The sequence below is a fragment of the Cydia strobilella genome, chromosome 7, assembly GCF_947568885.1.
Source record: "Cydia strobilella chromosome 7, ilCydStro3.1, whole genome shotgun sequence".
NCBI lineage: Eukaryota > Metazoa > Arthropoda > Insecta > Lepidoptera > Tortricidae > Cydia > Cydia strobilella.
This window is the reverse complement of record NC_086047.1, coordinates 10362461-10389495: the sequence shown is the minus strand read 5'-3', so window position 1 is coordinate 10389495 and position 27035 is coordinate 10362461. Positions and strand designations below refer to the sequence as shown.

The 27035-nt window shown below is 35.5% G+C and overlaps 1 protein-coding gene across 1 annotated transcript; it reads left to right on the top strand.

The window, feature by feature from the left end:
• Positions 1 to 300: 300 nt before the first annotated feature.
• LOC134743132 (general odorant-binding protein 70) lies at positions 301 to 26632 on the top strand. The gene is made up of 6 exons (XM_063676474.1): positions 301 to 526; positions 8318 to 8411; positions 18903 to 19003; positions 21064 to 21099; positions 25375 to 25525; positions 26417 to 26632. The coding sequence occupies exons 1-6, from the start codon at positions 440 to 442 to the stop codon at positions 26503 to 26505; spliced, it is 558 nt and encodes a 185-aa protein (XP_063532544.1). The 5' UTR covers positions 301 to 439; the 3' UTR covers positions 26506 to 26632.
• Positions 26633 to 27035: the final 403 nt, after the last annotated feature.

The following is a 27035-nucleotide window of genomic DNA, read 5'->3' as shown; positions in this document are numbered from 1 at the left end:
AAAGTTATAATCGGGCCGTAAGTCACTGCAGACTAACTGCACTTACTTAGACACTGTAGACAGAGTGTAGTTACCTACCTACCCAACTTATCATCTTATAATTAACTATCAAGCTGCTACCATAACTAGCTTGTGCGATTACTAGATATTAACGCACTAAATATTAACCTGATTTCAGATAAAGAAATAATACTTATAATTTAGCTAACCAACGCCAGCTGCTTGTAAAGGAACGTCGCCATACGAAATCCGCGGGAAGCCCTCCTACGCGCGCCTTTCAAAAATCCGCGCATATCGTGTTGCGTTCCATACCGCGGTCGGTCGCGCACCTTTCGCTGCACGTGCCATTATCTCGTAAAAAAACTTTTAAAAATACTCGAGATTTCATTAAAAAGGTGTTAGTTTTATTTTAATTAGTTGTGTGTGCAGTGCATTTAAAATGGTTAGAAAAATCAGTGCACTTGTCGTCTGCTGCCTCTGCGTGTTTGGAATATCGCTTAGTGATAGCGCTATTTCGGCTGAAAGTGTGAGTTTGAAAGTAACGTGTTTAATTATGAAACTACCAGAAACACAAAAATTTTACTCTGTACTCTGTAGTAAATCGCCTACAATCAGCCTTGAGATAATTTTCGGGTGATTTACAGATTGTGGATATCTGTATCACCAATGCTCTTTTCGGGAACAAAAAATAAATTTTATTCCATTAAATCTTTCTATGGAGCAATCATCAGCTTCTTACCAAAAATAATACATTTAAAACTTCCAATATTAGTCTATAATTCCAGAGGCTGGTAACTTGGTAATTTATCAAAATAGGTATCTACTTAGTTAAGTAAGATCAATCCAGATACAGTGTTTTTTTTTTCAAAGTACATAATGAAAATGAAAGTATAAATAACAATGGTAACAAGTCTGTTTAGCTAAGTACGTGTGATATACATATACATAGTTTGCATTTTTTTTTAAATATATATTTTTATTTTTTTTATTTTTTTTGGACTTTAAATCCTTAAAACTAGATCTCTGGCCTTTGCTAGGTGTATAGAAATCTGCTCTAGTTTCTACGCCCGTTTCTAGTGTGCGACCTTGAAAGTGAGAACATTATGACTACTGTGAGCTTATTTGTGACGCATACTCATAGTCATACACGTAGTAAGATAAAAAAAAACAAAAGCTATTAATAGCAAGAGTAAGCATAATCTAACATGTACCCCAATTACAAACAACCTAAACCTATATGTATAAACATTTACCTACCCTAAGGTGGGATAAGAAAAAATTGTATACTTATGTGACATTTGCTTATGTGTAAGTAGGTACTATTTGTAGTTGTAAAATATTTTACATTGACACTTATGTAGCAACGATTAAATGAGACAATAATCAAACCGTACTGATGCCAAAGCTAAAGTTAAACCAAGAAAAGTCTGCAGCGATTTTGACAGCATACGCAGTGCAAGTGTTATTTTAAACGTCAAACGTCTATGAAATTATGACGTATAAATAAACAGTTGCACTGCGTGTGCTATCAAAATCGCTGCAGACTTTTCTTGGTCTAACTCTTACTTATACTCCGTAAAATTTTAATGTTGATAATATTATTTTATTTTAATTTAAAATAATAAACTACTAATATTGTTACAAGAAACGTATACAAGCCGTTGAAGCGTAACTACGGAAAGGTTGTTTACACTTTTTATCAGTTTGTTGTCAACTTAATAATTTTTTTACTCGGAAATTCAATGTCAAACGAATTATTGCCCTTCAAAGTTAAATTATTTATTTCATTTTAATCAATCACCTTGCAGTGTCTGGAATCATGACTGATGTTTAGGATTTTAATGTTCTCTGCCTACATCCAATAGTTCTCTACGAATACATGTCAATTATTCCATGAATAGAATTAGGTAAGTATTCTAACAATTAAAACCTTATAATTGCAATGAATGAAATTGAAAAATTATTATTGAGTGCCATTTTAAGCACAAAAACTTAGATATAAATATAGATAACCATAAGAACATTAGAACAGCATACCTACAGCAGTCACCGTTTGATTTCTCAAAAAAAGATATTAGCTTCAATAAGAAGTACATATTTGAAAAATTTCACTGTTTTCACTTTCATTACTAGAATCATATGATCATGTAAACAAACAGCATTTCACCAAGCATGCCAATCAACCATTAAGCACTCTTAATTCAGCTGTACAATACTTTGTACAAGTTTTACGCAACTGCCGATAACTAGTACTGCAAAAGCAAAGTCAGGTGTGCCCAACAATTGGTGCGTGGAAACAAACTCGAGAGAAAGTGAGCGCGATTCGTCGTGGTGCGTTTGGCGTATGCCGTATGCTAATTATAGTAACGCGACGTGTTTTAGTGTTTAGAGCTGACAGGTTAAATGACGTTTACATTTTTCGCTCTATTTTCTTTTTCTGTTACTTAATATGAACAAGCAATGTTATTAATCATGTACGTAGATATACAAGTTGCTATAATAAGCTATAAGCTATTTATGCATGAGAAGTTCTAGTTTGATATAACATAAATAGACGAGAAAAAAAAATTAAACACCCAACAAATTATATTTTGATTAACTAATTTTAAGGGTATCTCAACCAAAACCGGGTAAAATGTATAATTATATGTAAGTATATACAAAGAAGAAGAAGAAGTTGTATGAAGATTACTTCATCATAACAATATCTAGGTACAGTCAGCATCAATAGCAGCGGATGAAACTACGCTCCAAAATATCTGCCATCCTGGAATTATTTTCAAAATAGAGATATTTTTCTACAGTTCGCGCTCTAAAGTATTTGTTACAGTCCAATTGTTCTACATACGGACGGGGATGTATGTCTTTTTGTTAAGCTATTTGAGAATGAATGCTAAATACTCACGATGCGTAGGCTGATTCGTTACTTTTGGATTCTGACTCTACATACAAGCATTTATAATTAATAAAACAATAGGTAGTAAGTACTTATAACAAAACTATGACGTAAAATTATTTACACAGATTTGAATGAAATTTGGCACACATCAAACCTAGTTATAAACGTAAAAACCTAGTTATATTACATACAGAATAGGAACTGTTGATCCCCTAGTATTGGGCGAAAGTTTAGTCTTAGAAAATTATTAATTTAAAATCTATGAGCGGACGAGGTCGCAGATAAAAGCTAGTGTTGCCGCATGTAACGCGGTATAACTTAGCTATGCAAATAATAGCATTTGTTATTGCTAACAATAATTTAAACGCGATGCTCAATACGTTGCACAATTTCGTGCTTCAGCGACGCTACCAACCTATAATTTTGTGGTAATGCGCGAGCAGGGTAACCATTTATAGTTGGTAACCAAACGTAATGAACAATTTCACTGACGACTATGTTGCCGATCCCTGATGTAACGCGGTAAGCTTACGTGAAGGATTTACCAATCAAAACTGCATAGTTTAGGACACCGACTCATTTTTTTTACAAGATGGTGGAGGATCCAACCGTTAAACACGTACGCGGCCACTTCGCCTACACAAGTCCATGTATAGGCCAGCAAGGCTGCACCCACCTCCGGCCGTGGTGACTCAAGTCCACAAATTATCTCGTCACCGAGCTTAAACCAATAGTAACTTGCTTCTAAATTGTGTTAGGTATAATTTTATTTAAATAAATACAGAATAATTCAATCAGTCTCGAAAACTACCAAAATGGCCCTTAGTATACCTAACTAATATCTCTCCTCTCTATCTTTAATGCTGACTGCACGTACTCCTAAATAAGATTACAAAAATAAATTGATCAATGATTCACAATTTTGAAACACTGCTTACTCGTAGGCAACCTAACCTGCTCACATTTAGCAATATCACCATCCTCAGAGGACTTTCCACATCTTTACCAGTACCAGTTTCACCTTTCCTGACACCCGGGATAGTATTGAGTACGTTAACTAGTTATGTAAGTGGTTGACACACCAGTCTGTTTGGACGTAATTGAGTAAATGTCTGACATAAAAGATAAATAATCACATACAGTTATTTATTGTTATTATTTACTTGGTGTAGGAGTGCCCTATGTGTGGGTATTATTACTAAAATTATATATTTTCCAGGATATACTTCCTGCAACTACTAACAATATGCCCTAATTATGTAGATTCCAAAATCAGATAAAAAATTCCTGCACCCGGCGCCTTGGTCACTTTTTCTTTCGTATATATTATGACATATATTTAAGTTTGAAAAAGTGTTGCATTAAACGCGACAGAACGACGTGACTCCGTTGAATCATCTGTTTTGACGTTGTTGTTGATTTTTGGGAGAGCAACTTTTTTTGCCGCTAGGAAAATGGAGCGACTATAATTTCGGCATTTTCGTCGTAGAAATTTTAGGTCATAACTTCACCAGTCAGAATGTAAAGTATACCTACCTAACTACTATTCTTACTTTTTTAGCAGTATTTATGGCTGTTCTGTATTAACATGATTCTGATGATGATGATGATTTTGATTGATGTAATTAGCATGATTCTCACATGAATATACGACTCGTGGAAAGTAGCTTTATCACTCACCCACGGTATCGATATGGCGAAAGTACATTGCTAAAAACTTTGGATTAGTAGAAATCGAGTCAAAGAGGTCTTTGTGATATATGATCTTGAATTGAGATCATGCCTAAACCAGTATTCACATACGTAAATAATAGTAGGTATGTACACATTAAGTAAGTAAACGACAAAAAGGGGTCAACCTAATGCTAGATTTTGTAATAAGGGTGGCATTCATAATGGCTTGTGCCGATTTATATACCGCGTATTTTTATCGAGTTACATTTTTATGAGTGCGATCGAATCTCCGCCAGACGTTGACCCTCCCTTAGCTGCAGCTGATAAAATTGGACCACCGGGAGAAGAATGGTAGATGGTAATACTTAAATAATATCACACTACCAATGTCAAATGGAATGTAAATGGGATCATCAGTAGCAGAGTAAATATCATAGTAAATATCCAATAATTAAATCCAATTATTTTGCTATCCAATTTAATGGGTCATTGTTTTATGACCCAGTCTTAGGGTCGGTTGCACCAAACTGTTTGTCATCGTTAAAGAGTTCGCTAAATTGTATTGTATGGAAAGTTTCATAGTAAACCGCCGCGGCGTGCCGGGTGACGTTGATCAGCCTGTCAAGTTCGGATGGTGCAACTGGCACTTAATCTATTAAGATTTTGGCGCGACTCTGTCCGTCTGTCTGTCACATCGCTAAATATCTCGAGAAGTACAGTAAAATTAGGTAACTTTAGTCCACAACTTACAAATTATGGTCTAAATTCAAGTTCCAGTAAAATATATATAAGTATTTTTCAAATTATGTTGAGTATATAATATAAAACTAAAGAGCATTAGTGTATCTAAGCTCAAAAATAAATGTAACGAGTACAAATCATAACGGCTCGTAAGAATCAACGTTAAAAACTGGACCATAGTTGTACTTAAGGACTATAGTTACCTGAGTTATCGATTGAAATTTGGAATAGACTTATAGTAAATTTTTTCACAGTAAAAGTCTACCTATGAAAAATTATGAAATTTTTACATAACATTAACATTATCAAAAAATATTACAGGAAAAATATAAACACGCCTCTTTCTTGAAAACTTTTATTTTTATTATCAAAAAACTTTTCCGAATTGAATTTGAAATTTTGCCACCTTTGCGTGTTTATTATACTTGAAATTTCTATTAGATTACAATTAAATTATTTTAAATAAAATAAAAATTGTAATTATGCTTAGACAGTGCTTAGTATACTTCCGGTCAAAAGTCTGTTGTGTTTGTACATAGTTACATGACATAATTGAAAGTTTGTACGGAGCGCTCGGTGCACGTACGTGTTCAACGAACTCGCACTTGACCGGTTTTTTTTTTTAATTTGATTTAAGGGGGCTAAAACTATTCTATTTATTCAATTTGGTAGATTACGAAAATGCGAGTTTATTTCGTGCGACCTACTTACTACGGCTACAATGCCTACAATTGACCAAAAATCATTAAGTATTCAGTGTACTCTTCTTTTACCTAATAGTTTTAGCAATACCTTCCAATATTGTTGGCTATGATTAGGCGAGTCTAGGTCAGCGCGGGTTACGAAAGATTACACATTCTTGACTGGAGTGCCTGTAGCAACTGGGTTAGCCAGTGTTTGTTGCTTTACCTAACCGCTAAATTATAGGTTACAAAGTAGTGCCAGTTTGCTATGCTAACCATTCCGTGGACCTACATTTTTGAAATGCAACCAACCTTTTGGGTCAATTCTCATGCTATTTCTTTTTATGGGTTAGAATTTTGATGTTACTGTGTTCAAATGATCTAAAAAGGATGATTGAAGTTGCATTGAACTACTTGTCAGCCTTTAGCCACTAATACAAGCTAATCAAAGTCATGGTAGTTATATATAGGACCTGTGAGTTGGTAACTATATACATATCTGCATGACAAACATATTTATGACAAACTCTACACTCTTATTTCCTCATTTTTCCGAAAATGTGATGTAATCGTATGGGAGACTATTACTTATTATCATATCTAAACTTACGATCAGAAGGTTAGACATAATCTTCTCGTATTACTTAATAGCTATTGTTTTAGTAGTTGCAGTGAGTAGGAAGAGACAATGGGCAGACAGATAGATAGATAGATAAACCATTTATTCGTTTGCCACAATACACACATATTAAAACAGAAGAAACAGACAGGTGGTCATTGTGCCGCCCAATCTCCCATGCCGGCAGATTGAATCGTAATCGCAGCGGATATATTTATACGACTTCCTAAGGATATTCATGCGGAAGTTTGTCAGTATGCTTTTACGTATTTAACGATTTAAATTGAGATACAAAAATGGAATAGGTACCATGTAAACACACTTGTATGACTGACTTATCATGGCTCGCGATTGACCAAACCTAATATTTTTAAGCAGTTTGGTTTTTACTAAACTATTAATAATATGTATTTGAATAAGAAATGAATGTAAACACAAATAAGTAAGTACTTAACTTTTTACGTTGTTCTAAATTACGGTGTATAATTTATGAACGTTAGAAAAGCATGAAGCAATATGTATATAACTCGAAAATGTTTCATTATGTACCTACTGTATAGTCAAGAAATTATAAAAAGTACTTGTAAATCGAATTGATCAATTATTGTCGTTTCTCTATGAACACAAAAATATAGAGTCCAAAATACCGAGTATACTGACTACAGCTAAACTGACTATTCTTTTTGCGATTACTAAGGTTACCTATTAAGATTCTAATCTAAAATGTATCGCGAAATTATTTTTATATAAACATAAATGTCACATAATTAGGAAACTGGAAAGGTCAAGGATTATATCCACATATTTGCAAGTTTACTAGATCAACTTAATGTCAATAAATTAGCAAATCGCTCTTTAAATAAAAACTATAGCAACAGCATTCGCCTTCTTGTTGAAAGGTACTGGTTAATTTTATGCAGTCATATAACTATCTTTCAATATATCTTATTCCTATCATAAAGGTAGGGACCGTAGGTAGAGTTTAATTATCAAAATTATATACCAGTTTCTATTAATTACAATTTAATCCCTGTCTAACCCATATTTTAAAAGATTTAGGTACCTTAAAATGGGATGAGTAGGGTTCGCACTTCGCGGGGAGAGTTGGAATATGAATGGGGAGAGAAGGTTTGAAAGGGGGGTGAGATGGGTTTTTAGGGCTACTGCTACAAAAATAATGTATTCCAATTTAAAATGAAGCTATAGTAATACTCATAACAAAAAAAACGATCCAACAATCTTCCAAAATCAGCGTTGTATGAAAACCCATCTCACCCCAATTACGAGGGACTACGGGGTGAGGTGGTTTTTCCTGCTTATCGTCAAAGTTATGTAATGGAACTACCCAAAATAAAATAAAAACTAAAATACCGGAACACTTATTATATACACCATTCAGTTTGCATATGTAAAAATAAAATGTTATCGAGGTTTGAATTTTGAATGTCAGTTTTGCTCCTACTCACCCCATTTTACGGTACAGAATAATTTAATCAATCTCGAAAACTACCAAAATGGCCCTTAGTATACCTAACTAATATCTCTCCTCTCTTTATCTTTAATGCTGACTGCACGTACTCCTAATATATAAGATTACAAAAAGTAGAGTAGGAACTGACCCCATTTTACGGTACAATGAAACCGAAATCCAAAGGATACGCCGAGCTTTTTGAGTTAATTATCATTTATGAACGTTTACAGGAAACGAGATGTAGGAACCCGCCGACAGCGCCGCAGAAGATCGAACGAGTCATCACGCTGTGCCAAGATGAGATCAAACTCTCCATCCTCAGAGGTGAGTATCATGTTTCGATCTTGGAACTAAGTTGGAACTTCGTATACTATTACTACTCGTACATTATATCGGTGAATATAACCCTAATTGTGAAGTAAATAATTTTCTCCTTAATACATACACCTATATCCTTATTCATAAAACTACGAGCCTGAATTAGTTAAATTATGTTACAAATACATAAGTCACAATGAAAGATACAGGACAAAGGATTCATAGCTAATTCAGGGCCAGGCTTGTAATGCGTTTATGTATAACGTCATAAGTAATTAGTACAATCAATAATTTATTCAGACACTTAGGTATCTACACAGGAAATATAAAAAAGTTAATTATGTAAAAACCGGCCAAGTGCGTGTCGGACCACGCATAATGGAGGGTTCATTAGAGGAGGAGGAGGGTAATTCTTCGTTTTAGGATTCCCCCACTATGTCGATGCGGAATCGGCAAAATCCGATAGAAAAAGCTTTATGTCTGCGCACTAAGAGCGAAAAAGTCGTCGTTCAGCTCTCGGCTCACATCGGCCGGTGCCTGCCGACGCGTAGACGGCTTTTTCGCTCTTATTGCGCGGACATAAAGCTTTTTCCTATCGGCTTTTGGCGAATGCGCGTCGATATATCTGGAGACCCTTAAGAAAAAGAAGTGTTTTTTGGAAAAACTCATTAAGTACTTAATTGCCTGATCATACCTATTCAAAATATTTTTTGTGAAAAGTATTTATTAAGCTTTTATTTGCCGTTTTTTTGTGGTTTTTTTGTTGCACGTCCGGTTCAAAAGTTACAGGGGCCATATTTTTGACTTTTGGAGCGAGAATTTCCAAAAATATATAATGAATCAAAGAACGTTCTTATTAGCAACCTACCTTAGCAAGCGTCCGATAATCAGGTACAAGGTAAGCGCAGAATGCGTTCGGACTTCATTCGCATCTAAATATGCTAAGTGTTCGACTACGAATAGTCATTGTTAAGGCTTCTCTACAGACCTTGCAACAAATGGCATGCAATTTGAGATAGTTGCTGGCTAAGTAGGAGCAACGAAAACAATCTATCTATCAAATGCCGCAATGTATCGCAAATCGCATGAGATTAACGGTGACGTTTGGAGAGGCCATTAAAGATGACTATCCGTCCGAGCATCTATATTCATACACGAACACTGATGTTGTCCTCTGAGTTCTTAAGTTGCTATTAGCTAACATTTTTATTCTCTGTAATTTGTAAGCTCAGGGTATCTAGGTAATGTAGGTAATCTAGTCTGTGCATTCTAGATCCCAAACAAATGAAGCGATTTTTTAAAGATCTAAATAAACCAAACATAACTTCAATCGGTTATAATAAACTATTAGAGTAAGTACGTGAAGTACGTACATAATTGAAAACCATGCATGTATTAATTTAAACAATGACAGTATTGAAATGCCAACGAAATATTTAAAAAAACGGATGTATTTTAAGTGCACATCGTATTTAGGTATATACCTAGTTAGCTTACAAGGCCAATTCCGCATGTTAAATCGAAGTGAAGTAGACAACTTATCATTTCTACGTAGGAGGTCATACGAATTCCTGAAGTCATATGATATATCTTCTACTTCTTATAACTCAAATGTTTAGTTTATTAAATAACTAGGTACTCGTAATTGTAGTGACAATATTTTTGAAATATAAATTTATTTAGCCTCACAAGAGTCACAAGTATTGCGTAGCAGTAAAAGGCTCAGCAAAAAGAATGCAATATTTATCTCACTTACTCCGTTGGCCCAGCGACCCAAAATGAGACTTGGCCTCCGACACAAGACAGCGCCACCTTTCTCGGTCACTCAGAACACTGACGCTTTTCCGCACTTCGTCTACAGAGGCTCCAAGCAGGGCTAAATCATCTGCGTAGCCTATCACCTTATGACTTCCATTTAGCTCTATTCCCCCTTCCTGTGACAAAACTTTTTCCAGGACATGCCTACTCCAGAACCGAATTAAAAAGCATGGGTAAGCATGGGTAATGGGTCCATCGCCCTGTCTGTCAGCCGCGTAATTACCGCGAATTTTTCCGTCAGTTCTCAGTCGACTTGGACCAACATTTTGCTCTCCTTCGTGGCGACTTCAATATTTATATAACGCACTATTTATTTAAAATTTGATTTTTTTAACGTAAGAAAGGCACGGCACACCCTTAATTTTTGCATACATACCGTAAAATGGGGTGAGTAGGGTTCGCGGGGAGAGTTGGGTTACGAATGGGGAGAGAAGGTATGAAAGGGGGGTGAGATGGGATTTTAAGGCTACAAAAATAATGTATTCCAATTTAAAATGGAGCTATAGTAATACTCATAATAAAAAAAATCGAACCAATAATCTTCCAAAATCGCCTTTGTAAGAAAACCCATCTCACCCCAATTACGAGGGACTACGGGGTGAGGTGGGATTTCCTGTTTATCGACAAAGTTATGAAATGGAACTACCCAAAATAAAATAAAAACTAAAATACAAACATCCGGAACACTTATAATATACACCATTCAGTTTGCATATGTAAAAATAAAATGTTATCGAGGTTTGAATGTCTGTGTGTTTGTGAATGTGTTTTTTACTTTGCATCGATGTAAAATAATGTCATGTCATTCCGTAGTAATTGTTAACGTCGGTACACCTATAAGCATTGTAGTTTTAATACATTTCTAAGCTGCACATACATTCTTACTCAAGTTGTAAACAACAGCCTAATTAGCAATGTATACGTGCCTTGCATAATCCGATAAATATTCTAGATAATGCTTAGAAAGAAAGGAACAGTGGAAAACTCACTCGCGACTCGAACTCGCGACTGGGATACCAGCCCGCCGCTCTACCGAGACTTACCCTATGAAAGGGCTATGTCCTTGCGCCTTTTAGGGGGGGGGGCGCCTAGGCGTTTAGGGGAGTACCAAAAAGAGCAGATTCGCCTCACGCGTAAAACATACATACACATAAACACGTCTTTAGTTTAACTGCAGTATACGCATATGTAATGATGGTCGCACTTATCTACGTGCGTGCGTCTGTCTATATTGACTGTATGTGTCTGTCTCTATTATTTTATCACGAGGATAACGCCATCCATCATAAGGCTGCAGTACTTATGAGTCAACTTCGCGACCAGAAATAAGTTTATTTGATGGTAAACTTATTACTGGTCGCGTTTCTGGTTTATCCGAAGATAAGGCGGTTTTCACAATGGACGCAGATCCGTTCAGACACCGGATCGGCTTGCGGATGCGCATCATAACTACGTAAGCTCTCGGTTATTGTTATGAATAGGTACAGCCAAGGCACAGTACAAACGTAATATGACGAACGATCTAAAAAAACGCAATATCATGTCGTATTATTGTGGAGTGTTACGTATGATTGCGCCTGTTACTTTCACTAGTGATCGACCTTGTCCGGAGCCTGGCTCACCTTCGGACAGACAGCGTATTGCCCTATTTTATTTCAAATTGTTTTTCTCCTAAATTATATTTACAACATAACTACAACCAATAAAAGTACTGCGTGCGCAGATGCAGATGAGCAGGGATGGGGTAAAATTAAACGAATATGCAGCAATGACGGTGACGGGCAGCGACGGAATATATATATATATATATATATATGGAGTCTAGAGATGGGCTAAATATGGAGTTTGCCGAATACGAATATTCGGTTCAGATCTTACCGAACCGAAAATTATTCGGTTCATCTGTATCATTCTAATAAACCATTTGAAAACGCTTCAATTACATTAGCACCTAAAGATAAATCGCTCCTAGGCTCGCATACAAAATTTAAACAGTCTCCAAATATTTAAAACTTTCACGTAGTCTCCAAATAATCAAAACATCCTATGAATTCAACATGCATTTTAATGACAATGTAAAAACGTAACCTGATGGAATAGAGTACTTCAAATATTCTGGAGGAGCTTACAAATTACAGTGTTGCAACAAGACAAATGTAGTAAAAATTATTAAATATTTCATATTAAATTTTACCGGAAATTCAGCACTTTTAACCGAATAATTCGGCCGAATACGAACATTAGTGGATTTAAATATAATGTCAGTGTTACAACAACGCTATTAATTAGTTGCGAAGCGATTTATGGGCAATTCAGAATAATAATATTTAGGTACAAATAACCTGCAGCAGGTTTATTTGATTTCACGAGGAAATGCAGTGTGTACTTGTAGGCCCTAAAGCATGCTGTTTAGCACGCACAAAACTGGCAGTTTAAGATTAATTTGATTATTAAGCGTCGTTATTAACGCAATAATACTAATTCGTACATTGTGATTATTCGTGTTACCTAAATGAACACCTTACCTACCTTACGTAGACGTTCGCGGAAAAAATATACCTATTATACCTATATATTATGAGTCAATACTTTTGTTAAAATTTTTGCATTATATTCAATTCACATTCAGTTATTGCCTATTTGCGAATTTTACGATCATGTTTTGTTTGCCACTGTAGGCAACGGCCAATTTACAATAATTATAGGGTATAAAATGAATTAAAATGAATTTATTAAAGGGGATTTAAGAATAAGGTCAGGGTTTTTATTTTATGGTGAGCCTTACAGTTACGAGTAAAACAAACAAGTAAGTTAGACTACAGTGCATCTGCGTAGTACCTTTGCTAACTTTTATTACAATAAATTATAGTTCTTTACGATAGTCTACAAGTAGAGAAATTATGTTCATCAAGTTCATGGAAATACCTACATCTCTATTTTTAACACGCATTTGTGGAATATCCTTTATGTCTTATGATTTCGTTACGCTCATTAAATAAATGCGACTTTCTCTTAAAATACTAAAATGGTTAGTTAATTACGAAAGGGACGGATATTTCGTGCCGGCAATAAATGCTAGCACTAGAGGCTGGGCAGACTTTATTGGCAATAACTTCAGTTTGGCAACTTCCCCAGAATCGGTGAACAAACAAAGGAAGCCTGCGCAAGCATCCTGTAATACTCATTACCAGCCTACTGGTTAATTTAGCTAAAAAAATTACGTGCATGAAAGTGTGTTAGCGTATGCTATAAAATATATGTATATATAAACAATAACTGCAATACAATTTATATGGTTAACCGTCGTAACACAATGGATGGAATCAATTAACTTAAGACTAATTACAGGTCCTTAACTCGTATTTTTAGGTTTCCGTACCTCAAAAGGAAAAATCGGAACTTATAGGATGACTTTGTTGTCCGTCCGTCCGTCCGTCCGTCCATCCATCCGTCCGTCCATCTGGCTGTCAAGACCTTTTATCTCGGGAACGCGTAGAGGTATTGAGTTGAAATTAAAACCATATATATATACTCACTTGAAGCTGTGAAAAAATAAACGTAAAAAAAAAGATACGGCCGTTTATGCCGCAAAAACGCATATTTTGACTCTCAAGGGAATCAAAATTTATAAGCTACTTCCCGTTGACCGAGAACTATGAAATTTGGCAATTAATATCGTCTTATACTACAAGTACAGGGAAAAATCTGAAAACTATAAATCTGTAAAAAAAAGTTACATTTGTACGGAAGTCTCCTTCTCCTTCGTGAACCTACTCCTTCGATTACTGTTTGGCCTCTGTCTCGTCTCTTCCACAGTTACAAATCTTGCCAATAAGTATTGAGGATCTGATTCATATCTATGTCTAGGTTATGAAGATATTTAATAACAGTAAGTTATTCCATTTTCTCCATTATCAAGTATCTGTCCAGGTAACTTTAAATCGCCCGTATTTTTTTTTAAATAATGTCAACTAAATATTCGCAGGATGACAGCTAAATAATGACAGTTGAAAATGGCATATGAGACGAATGTTTAAAAAAACTTTTTTATTGGTCACTAACTTTTCAATTATCCCTCGTAGTTAACATAAAGTTGTCTATAACCCAGTGTTTTACGGCAGATATCTAGTATACCACAGGGATGACGAATTTCGACCGCTCGATTTCGTGTATTTCGTTAAATACTATCTCCATTACTAGGCATTTTAAATTCTACTGAAAAGGAGTGCTCAATACCACTAGATTCCTAATTTCTATCGCTTGTATTTCAAAACACCATACGCGGTTTTCCACAGATTTACGAGTTACGAAATCGAGCGCTCGAAATTGAAAAAATGGCCCCCTGAACTTTTACCGGTCCATTAACTCTTCCCCTGATTGCGCGCACGGTACATGCTCCTCGGCTATGATAAGCCACACGAATGTTCCAGCCGCAAGCCGCAACACTTGACTGAGCATCGCATGCTGCATTGCAAGAGTTATGCAACCGGCATATGGGTCACTAGGCATTGCACTCCGAAAGTGCACGAATGCTTGTCACTGTAAGTAGTATTGCAGTAGTAAGTTTATAGGTTTGGTTCAGTAATGTGTAAAGAGTACCCAATAAAAAGTGGAAAAAAAATAAGGCAACTATGTATAGTAATAAGACAACTTCCACTTAATCTTATAGATTCATTATGAGACCTTAAAGGTAACGTTTTAACTAACAAAGTTGACAAAAAGTTATTAAGTTCAGCTACGGACTGGTTGGAGGCAGTATAAAGCTGAAATATATTAACAAATTTTAATCCCAAGACTTTTTTCCTTCCTTTCCTTCTATACTCGTAAAATTATATAAGTATTATATATATTTTTTACTAGAAAATTGACGCGCATCTTCTTTACCAACCGCCAGAGATGTGGTAGACATTATAATACCTAACCTTTTTGAGAAATCAACACGACACACCCAGGTTCTGAGACTAAATAGTAATTGGAAAAGTTAAGATGAATTTACCAAAGGCCACAAATGCCAGACTAAACTTCTAAATAACGATCCGAACATTATGAAAACAAGCGACGGTAGTCTTGCTCAATAACTAAAGTAAGGCAAGTAGGTATTATACGAATATAACTTGATCTCGATTATACAGTTACAAAAAAAAATAAAAAACAATGGAAACTAAATAATATATTTTTTATTATGTTTATAGGTACTAGTGCCATCCATGGATTTAATCTGATTGTGGTAACTGCGTAACTAACCGCTTTACATAACTGAGTACGCAATATTCGCGTTCTGCAGAATCGTCGCAATGTTTTTAACAATGACAATTAAATAATATTAAGGGATATTACGTGGTAATTGTCGTGGCCGGACCGTTGTCGCAACGAACTAGTTCGCGGCCGCTGCCTTTTTCGGCAAGTTGCTGTGTTGGTGTGCATGACCTTTATTTACCTGTTAGTTCTTTAGACGGGAACGCACCTTAAGGAAAGAAACTTGTCACAATTATGTATAACGTTAATATTTATATTTTTCATTTATTTACACAATACAATAAAAAAGAGATAAGTACAGAAATTGAGAAAATCTTTAAAAAAAATCTAGTTACATGTAAGAAATCCGCAACGCAGGCTTCGTCTGGTGGTCAAAAATACCAATGATGATATCCGCAACAGGCCTTATTTTTTTTTAACTTATATTAAATTAATACTTCTATATAACATAATATAATGTAACCCAACAAAGAAACATGAGACGTTTTTAACACGGCACACGTATTCGTGTTTAGCTACCCATTTCGGGAGACACAACACAACAATACAACTCACTTCGCAGTTTGACTCTAGTTTGTTTGATGGCTCTATGTTGCAGCTATTTCGAGCGATGCAATCTCTACATTGACAATACGTGACACGTATCATTTGTCCCTTGATGAAAAATGCTTTATTCTAAGTCCCAAGTTAGCGTTCCAGTCAAAAAAAAATTAAGAGCACAAATCCATAGAAGTTTTGTGACTTATTCGCCCTTTTTGGCTAAAAAGCATCCCACGTGAGTCGAGCGTGATCTCAGCCGATACAGTTAGACCAGCAGCGACCTTCCTTATTAAGCCTAGCCGCCTTTCAGCCTTGTGCCAAAATTACTGTTTGAGATGTGATGTATACCTAACAGGCGTTTCGTTTATCTACCGTTAAGTACTTACTTTGAAGGGGTTTTGGATGATTGATAAGATGGAAGATCAAACTGTATGCGATTACTTGACTTCTTTGGTATGAAAAAAAATTGGAACACAACCGGAATTAAGTAGCCAAAATAGAAAAAAAGGATTTTTGGATACTGAACTGAATGAAAGTAATAATATTGAAAACAAAGAGAATTAAGAAGACATAGTGCTTACTCCATACATCGGTTTTGTTACCAAAAAGACTATTATTTTCGTAGTCTACATCTAGCGTCAGGTAGCGGAACTATCAGTACTGCTACTCGACACTAGATGTCCAATGTGTCGCGACTGACGAAAAATGTATTGCTCAACAATTTATAACTAAGATTAAAAGCAGAAGGAGTTGAAAATAGAATTCCGGTTCTAATATTAGCTGGTTGTTTACCGTGACATCTACTTGACGCTGGATTTAGACTACGAAAATAATAGTCTTTTTGGTAACAAAACCGATGTATGGAGTGAGCACTCTGTGTCTAAAAATACAATTATAGAAATAATGTTCTGTTAAGCATTTTGACATTTTTAAGAAATAAACGTACGATATACGTGCGGTCGGTTAGTGTGTAGCTGGCTGGTGGTACAAAGAAACCCCATAAAGCCTCCAGAAACAATCGAAAAAGAGCGCACAGCAGTATACCGCGGTCGTGACGAACATGTCCTAGTTTGCGCACTGTATAAATGTAGTGCACTGCTTTATTGATCACTTAAGCCGTTTAACTTGAAATGTTCGACCGTGCGGCGGTGTAGTTAGGCAAATCTAAATAAGTACGATCGGGCTAGTCGCGGTTAGATGCTTTATTCATGATACAGAGCGTGACAGAATACTTTTATATTCTGAGAATTGAAACTTACACGAAGAACTTCATATGGGATGAAAGCGAATCTAAATGTGACAGCACTTTAAAAAAATGTTAATAGGTAGCTGCTATAAGTCAATGTACAATTTTATGGCTCACTTGAAATGTTTATTCTTCAAGTAGGCATATTACAATGCGCTTATGAGCTACACCGGCTCCAACCCTACACCTCTGCCTCGAGAAGATTTAATTCCCCCCTCAATTGGAAGAGGGTATCCCAATATGGGACCGGCAACAAATTCGGCGGGACACATCTTTTCAAAACACATATTTTACATACATTACGAGTAAATAAGAAGAAAGTTCCTGTTCAACAGGAATCAAAATTAGGGGAATTTAATTTTATATAATATTAAAACAAAAAACGAGTCGGACTCGACCACTGAGGATTCCGTACTTTTTAGTATTTCTTGTTAAAGCGGTAACAGAAATACATAATCTGTGAAAATTTCAACTGTCTAGGTTCATGATACAGCCCGGTGACAGACAGATGGACAGACAGACAGACGGACAGTGGAGTATTAGTAATAAGGTTTTTACCCTTTGGGTACGGAACCCTAAAAACTACATATAATCGTTATTCTCATATCATTTCTAACACGTCTTCCGATATAGGGTTGTGCCGCATATTTATGGGACACTAGGTTCTACAATATAAAAATCATAAAGCACATTGACAAAATTATGTACAGTAAGAAAAACGATTAGCTTAGCACCACTGCACACATAGGTATGTGTATCCAGAGGGGTGTTAAGCTAATAGCTTTACGAGTACTTACTGTACCAACCTACATTACATATATACTTTGTATACATATACGGTATAGTTTATTAGGCGCAGGGCATGCACTCATAAATAGTGTGATGCCATAACCGTGTCGTTTGCAACATGATTGATTTAATGTTTTTCAGCGTAGACAACTAGCGATAAATCAGAAAAACCAAGCATTCATGTTAGCACGTGTTCTTTTAATTAATGTCATCCCTTTGAGTACTCAATTTATGACCACTTTCGCGAAAAATTGCGATGATAAATCCTAAAAAAGTATTAAACAGTTTTATGATAAGATGCGATGGTGATTTATTGTATCTGATTCGCTAGTAGATACTACTCGTATTTTGCAACTACAGTTTACATTCAGATTTATGCCAATATAAACGGCAGAAGTATACCAAGCAGGACTACGAAGTTATCGTAAAACTTTGGTTTGGTTTTGTTGAATTCTTGTGTAACAAAGAGGCAGTCGTGTGTGCAATTTGAAGTAGGTACCTACTTAATATTGGTTCAATTAGGTGAGATCGATTCAAATCATGAAAATTAACTACCTAACGATTTAAAAAGCATTCTAATAATTTCAATATGATTTGTTTTTAATTCAATATGCATATTAAACACGCCACAAATATTGCTATTGAATATATTTTTGTAATAAGCACACCTTTTGTATTCAGCTAGAAATGGGAGACGTTAAAGATGACCACTGACCAGTCGTCGCACTGATTGTTCATCTCAAACCAACGCTCAACGCTTTTATAATACAACCATCAAGTACCTTCCAAAGTTTCCAAGTATGCCAACTGAGAAAACAATTACTCAACAACTTTTTTTTTAATTTCAGAGGCACTGGACGTGATAAAGGAGGAACACACGATGCCGCCGCAAAAGCGGCGCAACAAGCGCGACGTACCCTTCACGCACGACGAGAAACGCATCGCCGGGGTGAGCTTCAACAAGTTACTTAACATGTACTTACAGTTCTTAGAAACTAGCCAGTCAGATGTAGGTATAGTACAAGGACCTGGTAAAAAAGTTTAAGCGGGAACGTAACAGTTATTTTGAATGATTTACGGTTACACTAGACTTACCTATATTGATCGGATTACACAAAACCTTCACAAATTATATACAATAAAACCTTTCTCAAGAATGATAGGTGAAAACCGCATCAAAATCCGTTGCGTAGTTTTAAAGGTCTAAGCATACATAGGGACAGACAGACAGCGGGAAGCAACATTGTTTTATACTATGTAGTGATGATAACACTCGCTCAAACTACAATATTACTTAATATTAAATAGGTACCGTAAAATGAGGTGAGTAGGGTTCGCGGGAAGAGTTGGGTTACGAATGGGGAGAGAAGGGATGAAAGGGGGTGAGATGGGATTTTAAGGCTACTGCCACAAAAATAATGTATTCCAATTTAAAATGGAGCTATAGCGCTATACTCATAATAAAAAATAATCGATCGAACAATCTTCCAAAATTTGTATGAAATCCCATCTCACCCCAATTACGAGGGACTAAGGGGTGAGTTGGGATTTCCTGTTTATCGTAAAAGTTATAAAATGGAACTACACAAAATAAAATAAAAACTAAAATACAAACGTCCGGAACAATTATTATATACACCATTCAGTTTGCATATGTAAAAATAAAATGTTATTGAGGTTTGAATGTCAATTTTGTCCCTACTTACCCCATTTTACGGTACGTATCGGTACGTATCGGTATACCTAGGTAATACTTGGTAATGCTATCGACAAATAGGGTTCGTCTTTGTATCTTAAGGGGCCCACTGATTATCAGTCCGCCGAACGATATCAGCCTGTCAGTTAACACAAAAAGTTGACAGTTCCGAACAACTGACCGGCTGATATCGTCCGGCGGACTGATAATCAGTGAGCCCCTTTAATTGTATTGTACCCTACCCTGTATTGTGTACAATAAAGTGCTTAGTACTGCTTATTTAAATAGGTTTGCACCCTTATCCGAGTTTGAATTGAATTAATCGAAGTCAGACATTATTGGTGGAGTTAAAGTTTGCTTATTTTTATTTAACTTATCATCTAGTTTCATCATACTTAGATGATATTTTTAATAAAAATCAATAATTACTAAATTTGACTGGAGCAGCTAAGATTTGTACCTACCTATCTATAGTCGATATCGATACATTGAGAGATGTTGTAAAAGAAAGCGTGTAGTTATTTATAATTGATGTTGCAGCACGTTAAAAAGCGAAAGTTTATAACTAGTTTGTAAATATTATAATAACGTCTATAGTGATAAATAACATAAGTTATAAATATAATTGGGTCACCGTTATATACATTTTATAGTATGCTAAACACGTTTGAGCCTTTCCTGTAGACATCTCAAAGTTAAGGGAATCTAAAGCTAACTTTTGTGCTGCATCAGGGATACTTATTGTTTTTCAGTACTGTACTCGTAGAGTTATTTAAATAAGAAAACCGTTTAGCACAAAAAAGATTTAAAAAAATCTGCTAAAATAATTAGTGTAGTTTTGAAAATTGGTATAGTTATGCCTTGTGGTGTTCAGTTCGTCATCTTTCACCGTCACCCCCACCCTCGAAGACATTCAGTATGTTTATCTGGACATCATAAGGTATAAATGTACCAATTTTCAAAACTACACTAATTATTTTCGCTGATTGCCCATATTCGGCTTAATTTGACATGGCTGTCACCCGGGTCGTTAACTTTTATACTATTGTCCATAGAAGTGACCTTTTTCTAAAATGTGTTTCACTTAATTACTACTTTTAGCCGATTTATATCATTATCAGTTAAATTCCGAACGCTCTTTATTTTGGATAAAGTATTGTTAATTTAACTTGATATATGTACGTTGGCATCAACAATATTGTAATTTAGGAAAACGTAAGAATGAAAGTACGCACCATTCTCAAAGTTCTAGTTTCATGAAACTCTTAATTCCTATTTACCCGTTTATCTATATATTTTTTTTACAATTTCAGTGCCTTCTACAATGCGTGTACCGGAAGGTGAAAGCTGTAAGTACCTGCCTGTTTTAATTATGTTTAACTCATAGACCCCTGTTCAAAAGTTTATTACCGTAGATAAATTACGATAATTATGTAGGGAAATTATATGGTGTTCAATGCGCGTCAATCAACGCGATTAATAGTTATTTGTTTTACTTTACAAGGGGGCAAAGTTGTTGTTTAACCTCTCGTGTTAATATTGATACCCGAGCAAGCGAAATATTTCAAAATTGAACCACAAAAGTAAGCGAGTAGTTCGAAAAACGGAATCCTGAGCGTTGCGAGGGTTTCAAGCCACGAAATTTTGCCACGAAGTGAAACACAAAACTTTTCACCACACCAACACAAGGAAAATACCTACTACCTATAAAATATCAAACAATATCGAAGCAAATCGATTCAAAATGAATGTTATTAAATATTTATCATTCAAAATCATTATTTAAAAGTCAATGTAAAACGTAAGAAAACAACTCAAAATTAACTCTCACTTATACACTCACTTGTGTATAAAATGCAACTTTCTTATCAGTTTTTGAACAATAAAGAGCCTTTACCAGCTGGTGTGGTGAAAAGTAAATGATCATAATATTAATTTTATTATTTTGTGTTTAAATTGATATTTAATTTGGTACTTGTATTAGTTGAATAAAAAAAAACTTATATTAATAAACTTAGAATCAATGACATTATTTATTACATTTTTAAGATTAATATTCAATATTAAAAATTATTATTCATTTTTAGGGTTCCGTACCCAAAGGGTAAAAACGGGACCCTATTACTAAGACTCCGCTGTCCGTCTGTCCGTCCGTCTGTCCGTCTGTCTGTATCTCATGAACCGTGATAGTTAGACAGTTGAAATTTTCACAGATGATGTATTTCTGTTGTCGCTATAACAACAAATACTAAAAACAGAATAATATAAATATTTAAATGGGGCTCCCATACAATAAACGTGATTTTTTTTGCTGTTTTTTTTCCGTAATGGTACGGAACCCTTCGTACGCGAATCCGACTCGCACTTTGCCGATTTTTAAAGATACGTAACAAGTTCCGATGCGAAACTAAATTGACTTGAAATTTTATAATTTACTATGACTATATAGTTTCCTGATATATTATAATTTGGACTATGTTCTCAAAGAGTTTACGGATATTTAAGTACAACTTATACCTACTGGTTAGCGTATGAGAATGAGATCGCTATAATTATGCGTTCTGAATTATGAATAATATTTTTTCACTATAAAACGCGAACTGCCGACATAAATATAAAACTCATAAACGTTCTCCATACTTGGCATTTGCGTTTTATTTGGCGACTTTAATTGTATGTGCGGGATTCCTATTTAAAAAAGCGGCGCTTGATTCAAGACCTCCACCACAGACCGCAGCTTAGTGGGTTTTTATAATGTTCATCGTAAAACTCTTATGACAGGGATATTTTTACAAACAGCTAGGTACTTAATGACTTATACTTATATTTATTGGATATGCAAATAAATTGCACACTTCAACATTTAATCTGGGCCTGGGATATTCAGAACTTTTATGAGGTAGGTACCATTTTACTATAGCACATTGGACAAGTTTTATGCTATCTCATTCACATTTTAAAATAAATTTATAATAATACTCATATTACTTATGCTTAACTATAAAAAAAATATAAATAAATATAAATAAAAAAAATACAGATTTCGCACATCTCGCAACTATAGAATGACATTGAAAATTAACATCTAAAATAAATAGTTATTTGTGCAACAAGAGAGGAAAGTTGGTTTTTCTTGCGAGTGTTTATTTTGAGTCCCGAGAAAGCGAAAGATTCTATAGTTGAAAGTCTAAGTTAGAATCTTGAGCGTAGCGAGGGACTCAAAACCACGAGATGTAAAATAACTTTGCTTTCGTGTTGCACATATAATTTTTCACCTCAGTAGTGAGAACATACTAAAGGTTAAAATGTATTTCGAATTACACAGAATAATACAGAGAAAAAAAAAAGAATTTGTAATAGAAGTATGAAGTGGCAGTTCATGGCCTTCACTAAATTAAACAGCTACATTGTTTCACTCCCTGGAGTGAGGAACGTGGCACTTTCCTCAACGTGACGAAAGTAGGCTTGTTCGAGCTGCTGAGGTGAAAAAGTACTTAGTATCTAGTTCAGCCCTCTGCTCGTTCATTGAAATCTGAGTTCCATTTTTTAAATTTTATTTTATACCCTACCCTATTTTATACCCTAGACCCTAGACCCCAGACCCCAGACCCTAGATCCTAGAGCCTAGACTCGACTCGACTCACTCAACTAATTGTCCGAAAATACGGAAATATTAGTCGCTTTTTCCCACCACTTTCGATACTCTAAAAAAAAGTACAAATCGATTTTCAAAAATTTAGTACGATGCGATAAGCTGCTTTTGGTAAGCTCGTGCATCTTTTTATGTCAATGCCCTTCGTCTATCTTTATAACTTCGGAAATATAGCCAAATCTCACTCTTCGGGATTATCTGATGATAATCATTCAATAATAAGGGCACCTGCCCAGCCCACGGTTTTCAAGTGATTCCAAAATGTCTTGTTCCAAACGATAGTCAATGCTTCCGAGGCAGATCTATAGCTGCCTCGGAAGCATTTTTTTATTTTTCCATATTCACCATTTTCAATTTTCAAAAAAAAGTTACTAATCGATTTTCAAAAATTTTGAACCCTACAATGCTCCACAAGCTCCTGCATCTTCTAATATCACTGCCAAAGATATACGAAAATCTTTGTAACTTTTAAAATCTGTTAAACAGTTTCAATATTAAAAAGGTCCTATAGTTCTGGTTTCAATAGTGGTCTTAACTTAAAAAATAATAATAGGAGTAGAGTAGGGTGATCCAAACTAGTACTGAAAAAAATAAGTTTATTTTTTTAATCTCAGCATCTACAAATGATCTATTGCAGTAGAAAACCCTAGTTTTTTATAATTTTTTAAATTGATATTTAGGGGTCGCTACTCGCTACCGACATTTGAAAATTTGTGAAATCGAAGAATGGCGACATTATTATTATTATTTTTTACTCTCAACCTCTAAAACTGATGTATTGCATTAGAAAACAATCTAGATTGTTTTATTATTTTTAAATTGATATTTAGGGGTGGCTAGTTGGCTACCGACATTTGAAAATTTGTGACACATCGCAGAAAGTACGTATAAAAAAAAAAGTTGGCCGGTGGTGGTAGCGACCCCTAAATGTCAATAAAAAATTCTCAAATTAATACCTAATTATTATTTTAGTAGGTAGGATAAAATAATAGGGTGTTAAAAAAATTTAAACTGATTTTTTTGAATCAGCCTACGGTAGAGGAACACAACAATAAGTTTACTTTTTTTTTTTGTTTAGGAGGGGAAAAATGCAATTACGCATACCACTCGGGCACGGGGACGAACCCGAGTGGTTATGTGGGACTCCTTGTTTTGGGCTACTGGGGCCCCAAGTCTACCCACTAAACAACACCCCCGTCTGCCGCCATTGTGCTGTAGCGGTGGGCTGTAGGAACGCTCGCGCTTTACTTCTACAGCACCACCAGTACCAGTCCGTGTTTGCGGACCGCCGCCTCCGAAGGCCCTTGATGGCCTTGTTTCCTTATGGACCGTACCCAGTACGGTCGCCCTCTCAACAATAAGTTTACTAACGTATTCCTTTCTATGTTGTAACGGAAACGAGACATTAGGGTGGTCCTTATTCCGTCCGAGGACCACCCGGTCCTTATTTTGTCAGTTTTTTTTTTACGGGACAACTGCTTAATTTATACTACATTAATACTGCAACTAAAACCAATTTTTTATTTCTATTTTTTTTTCGATTTTTCTTTGTGGGACGACGAGTCAGGGTGTAAATTTTTTTATCTAAAATTTTTTTAATTTTTTTTAAATTTTTAATTTTTTTATGTTTTAGTTTTAGGGGTTCTAGTTAAGTATTGATTTAGAGGTACGTCCACATTTTCCGTTCCTAAAACGCGAATAAAAAATATTGAAACAATCAGCGGTTATTTTAGTTTTAAAGTGCAATTAGACATAAAATAACACCGCTGAATTTTTAATAATTAATTTATTTCTGTTTTATTTTTAGGGGTTCTAGATATAAGTATTGATTTAGAGGTGCGTCCACATTTTCCGTTCCTAAAACGCGAATAAAAAATATTGAAACAATCACCGGTTATATTATGTAAAGAATGAGAAATATATTGGTCCTTGATGATAAACATGTATGTACCTACTTCTGTTTGTCTTCCAGGTGGACGGCTACGGGTTCCCGACGCTAGAGGGCCTCGTAGGCCTGTACTCGGATGGCGTGAACGAGCGCGGGTACTTCATGGCAGTGCTCGAGGCCTCCAGGGAGTGCCTCATGAAGAACCACGACAAGTTCTCCAGGACAGTGCCCATGGGTAAGCTGGTTCCCTACGGAGGATGGGACGATGGGGTTGTATTAAGAATAAGCGCAGGTACTTCATGAAGAACTGATATAAGTTATCCAGAACCGTGCCAATTGGTAAGCTGATCGAGATGCTGGAGGGTAGTGGGTTTGTACAAGGAATAGACGAATGCGGGGACCTCATAGCTGTGCTCGAGCGAGGCCTCTAGGAAGTGCTTCATAAAGAATAACAAGTTCCCCAGGGCCGTATCCATGCGTAAGCTCGCGCCTCACTTCTGTTCAGGCTCCCTAAACGTAGTTGGTTTGGCAAGCGGCAATTTGCGAAGGAATCTCGTAAAAGCATCTGCTAGATGAGACGGCCGAAGCTACAAAAAAGGCGAAGTCCCTGACTTTTGTAGGAAGTCTGCAGAGGCTTATCGACATGTCAATCTCCACGCTATTAAAGCAGTGAAAAATATCAGGTTCTCTCCTTAGCTTCACCTGTTGTTGGCTGTTTATTTAACCATTTTTTCAGGTGCTCATCTTTGCAACGACCACCCGGCTTCTCCCTCTTGTGATAGCCAATCCTGTGATGACGTCGTTTGTGATTACCATCTAAGCCATACTGCATACTGAAGTACTTTGCTAACTGTGTATAACCTACATATTGTTGGTAATTGGCTCGCACTGACGCCTAGATACCTTAACCGGTTCCAACGAAATATGAAGTGTTAAATAATTTCACGGTTTAGACACTTGTTTTAGCCACTCGTGCGACATGAAGTGTCTAAACAGTGAAATTATTTTATGTTAGTATGTCTCACAACAGTTTAAATTCGATGAAATATGAAGTGTCTTTAGAATCTCTCTACTTACTGTGATCATATTTATGAAAATTCTTTTAACATCATTTTATTTATTTCAGACAACGGGCGTAACTGCGACGTATCGTTCGACATCTTCGAGTGCATATCGGACCGCATCGGCGACTACTGCGGAAACTCTGGGCTCTGAACCAAGCCGCAATTTTATCTTAAAGCTTTATTTGACTGTTACGACTGTTGTACTTTTCACGGCGTTTTGCGTTCTTCTGCAACGATAAGTAATGAACCGACGCGTCCCAGTTGTAAAATACTCTCAAAATTCAATATTAAATAAAGAGAACAAGGTTTTAATGAGTAGGTTTGCAAAAACCTCGCGGTTTATAATAGGTACATAAAATATGATACAAATACTACTTTTACTTTTCTCGTTGCAAATTTATAATAGTCGTCAAGTACTGCGGGCTAATTTAAGTTACCACTTATTTCATAAGAGAATGTGATAAGAATAGTGTACATAGTGATAAAACTTATTTTTACTAAATTTTAATGCTCAATAACATAGATTATAAACAATAATTATTCTAAGATTAAATTTTCGTCAAGATTTATTCAAATACTTGGCTTGATGCACTCATAATATTTTGCTAAGACATGTTTTTACCGAATTTAAATCGAATTTTAAAATTATAATTCTACACTTGATATTTTCAACCGATTCCA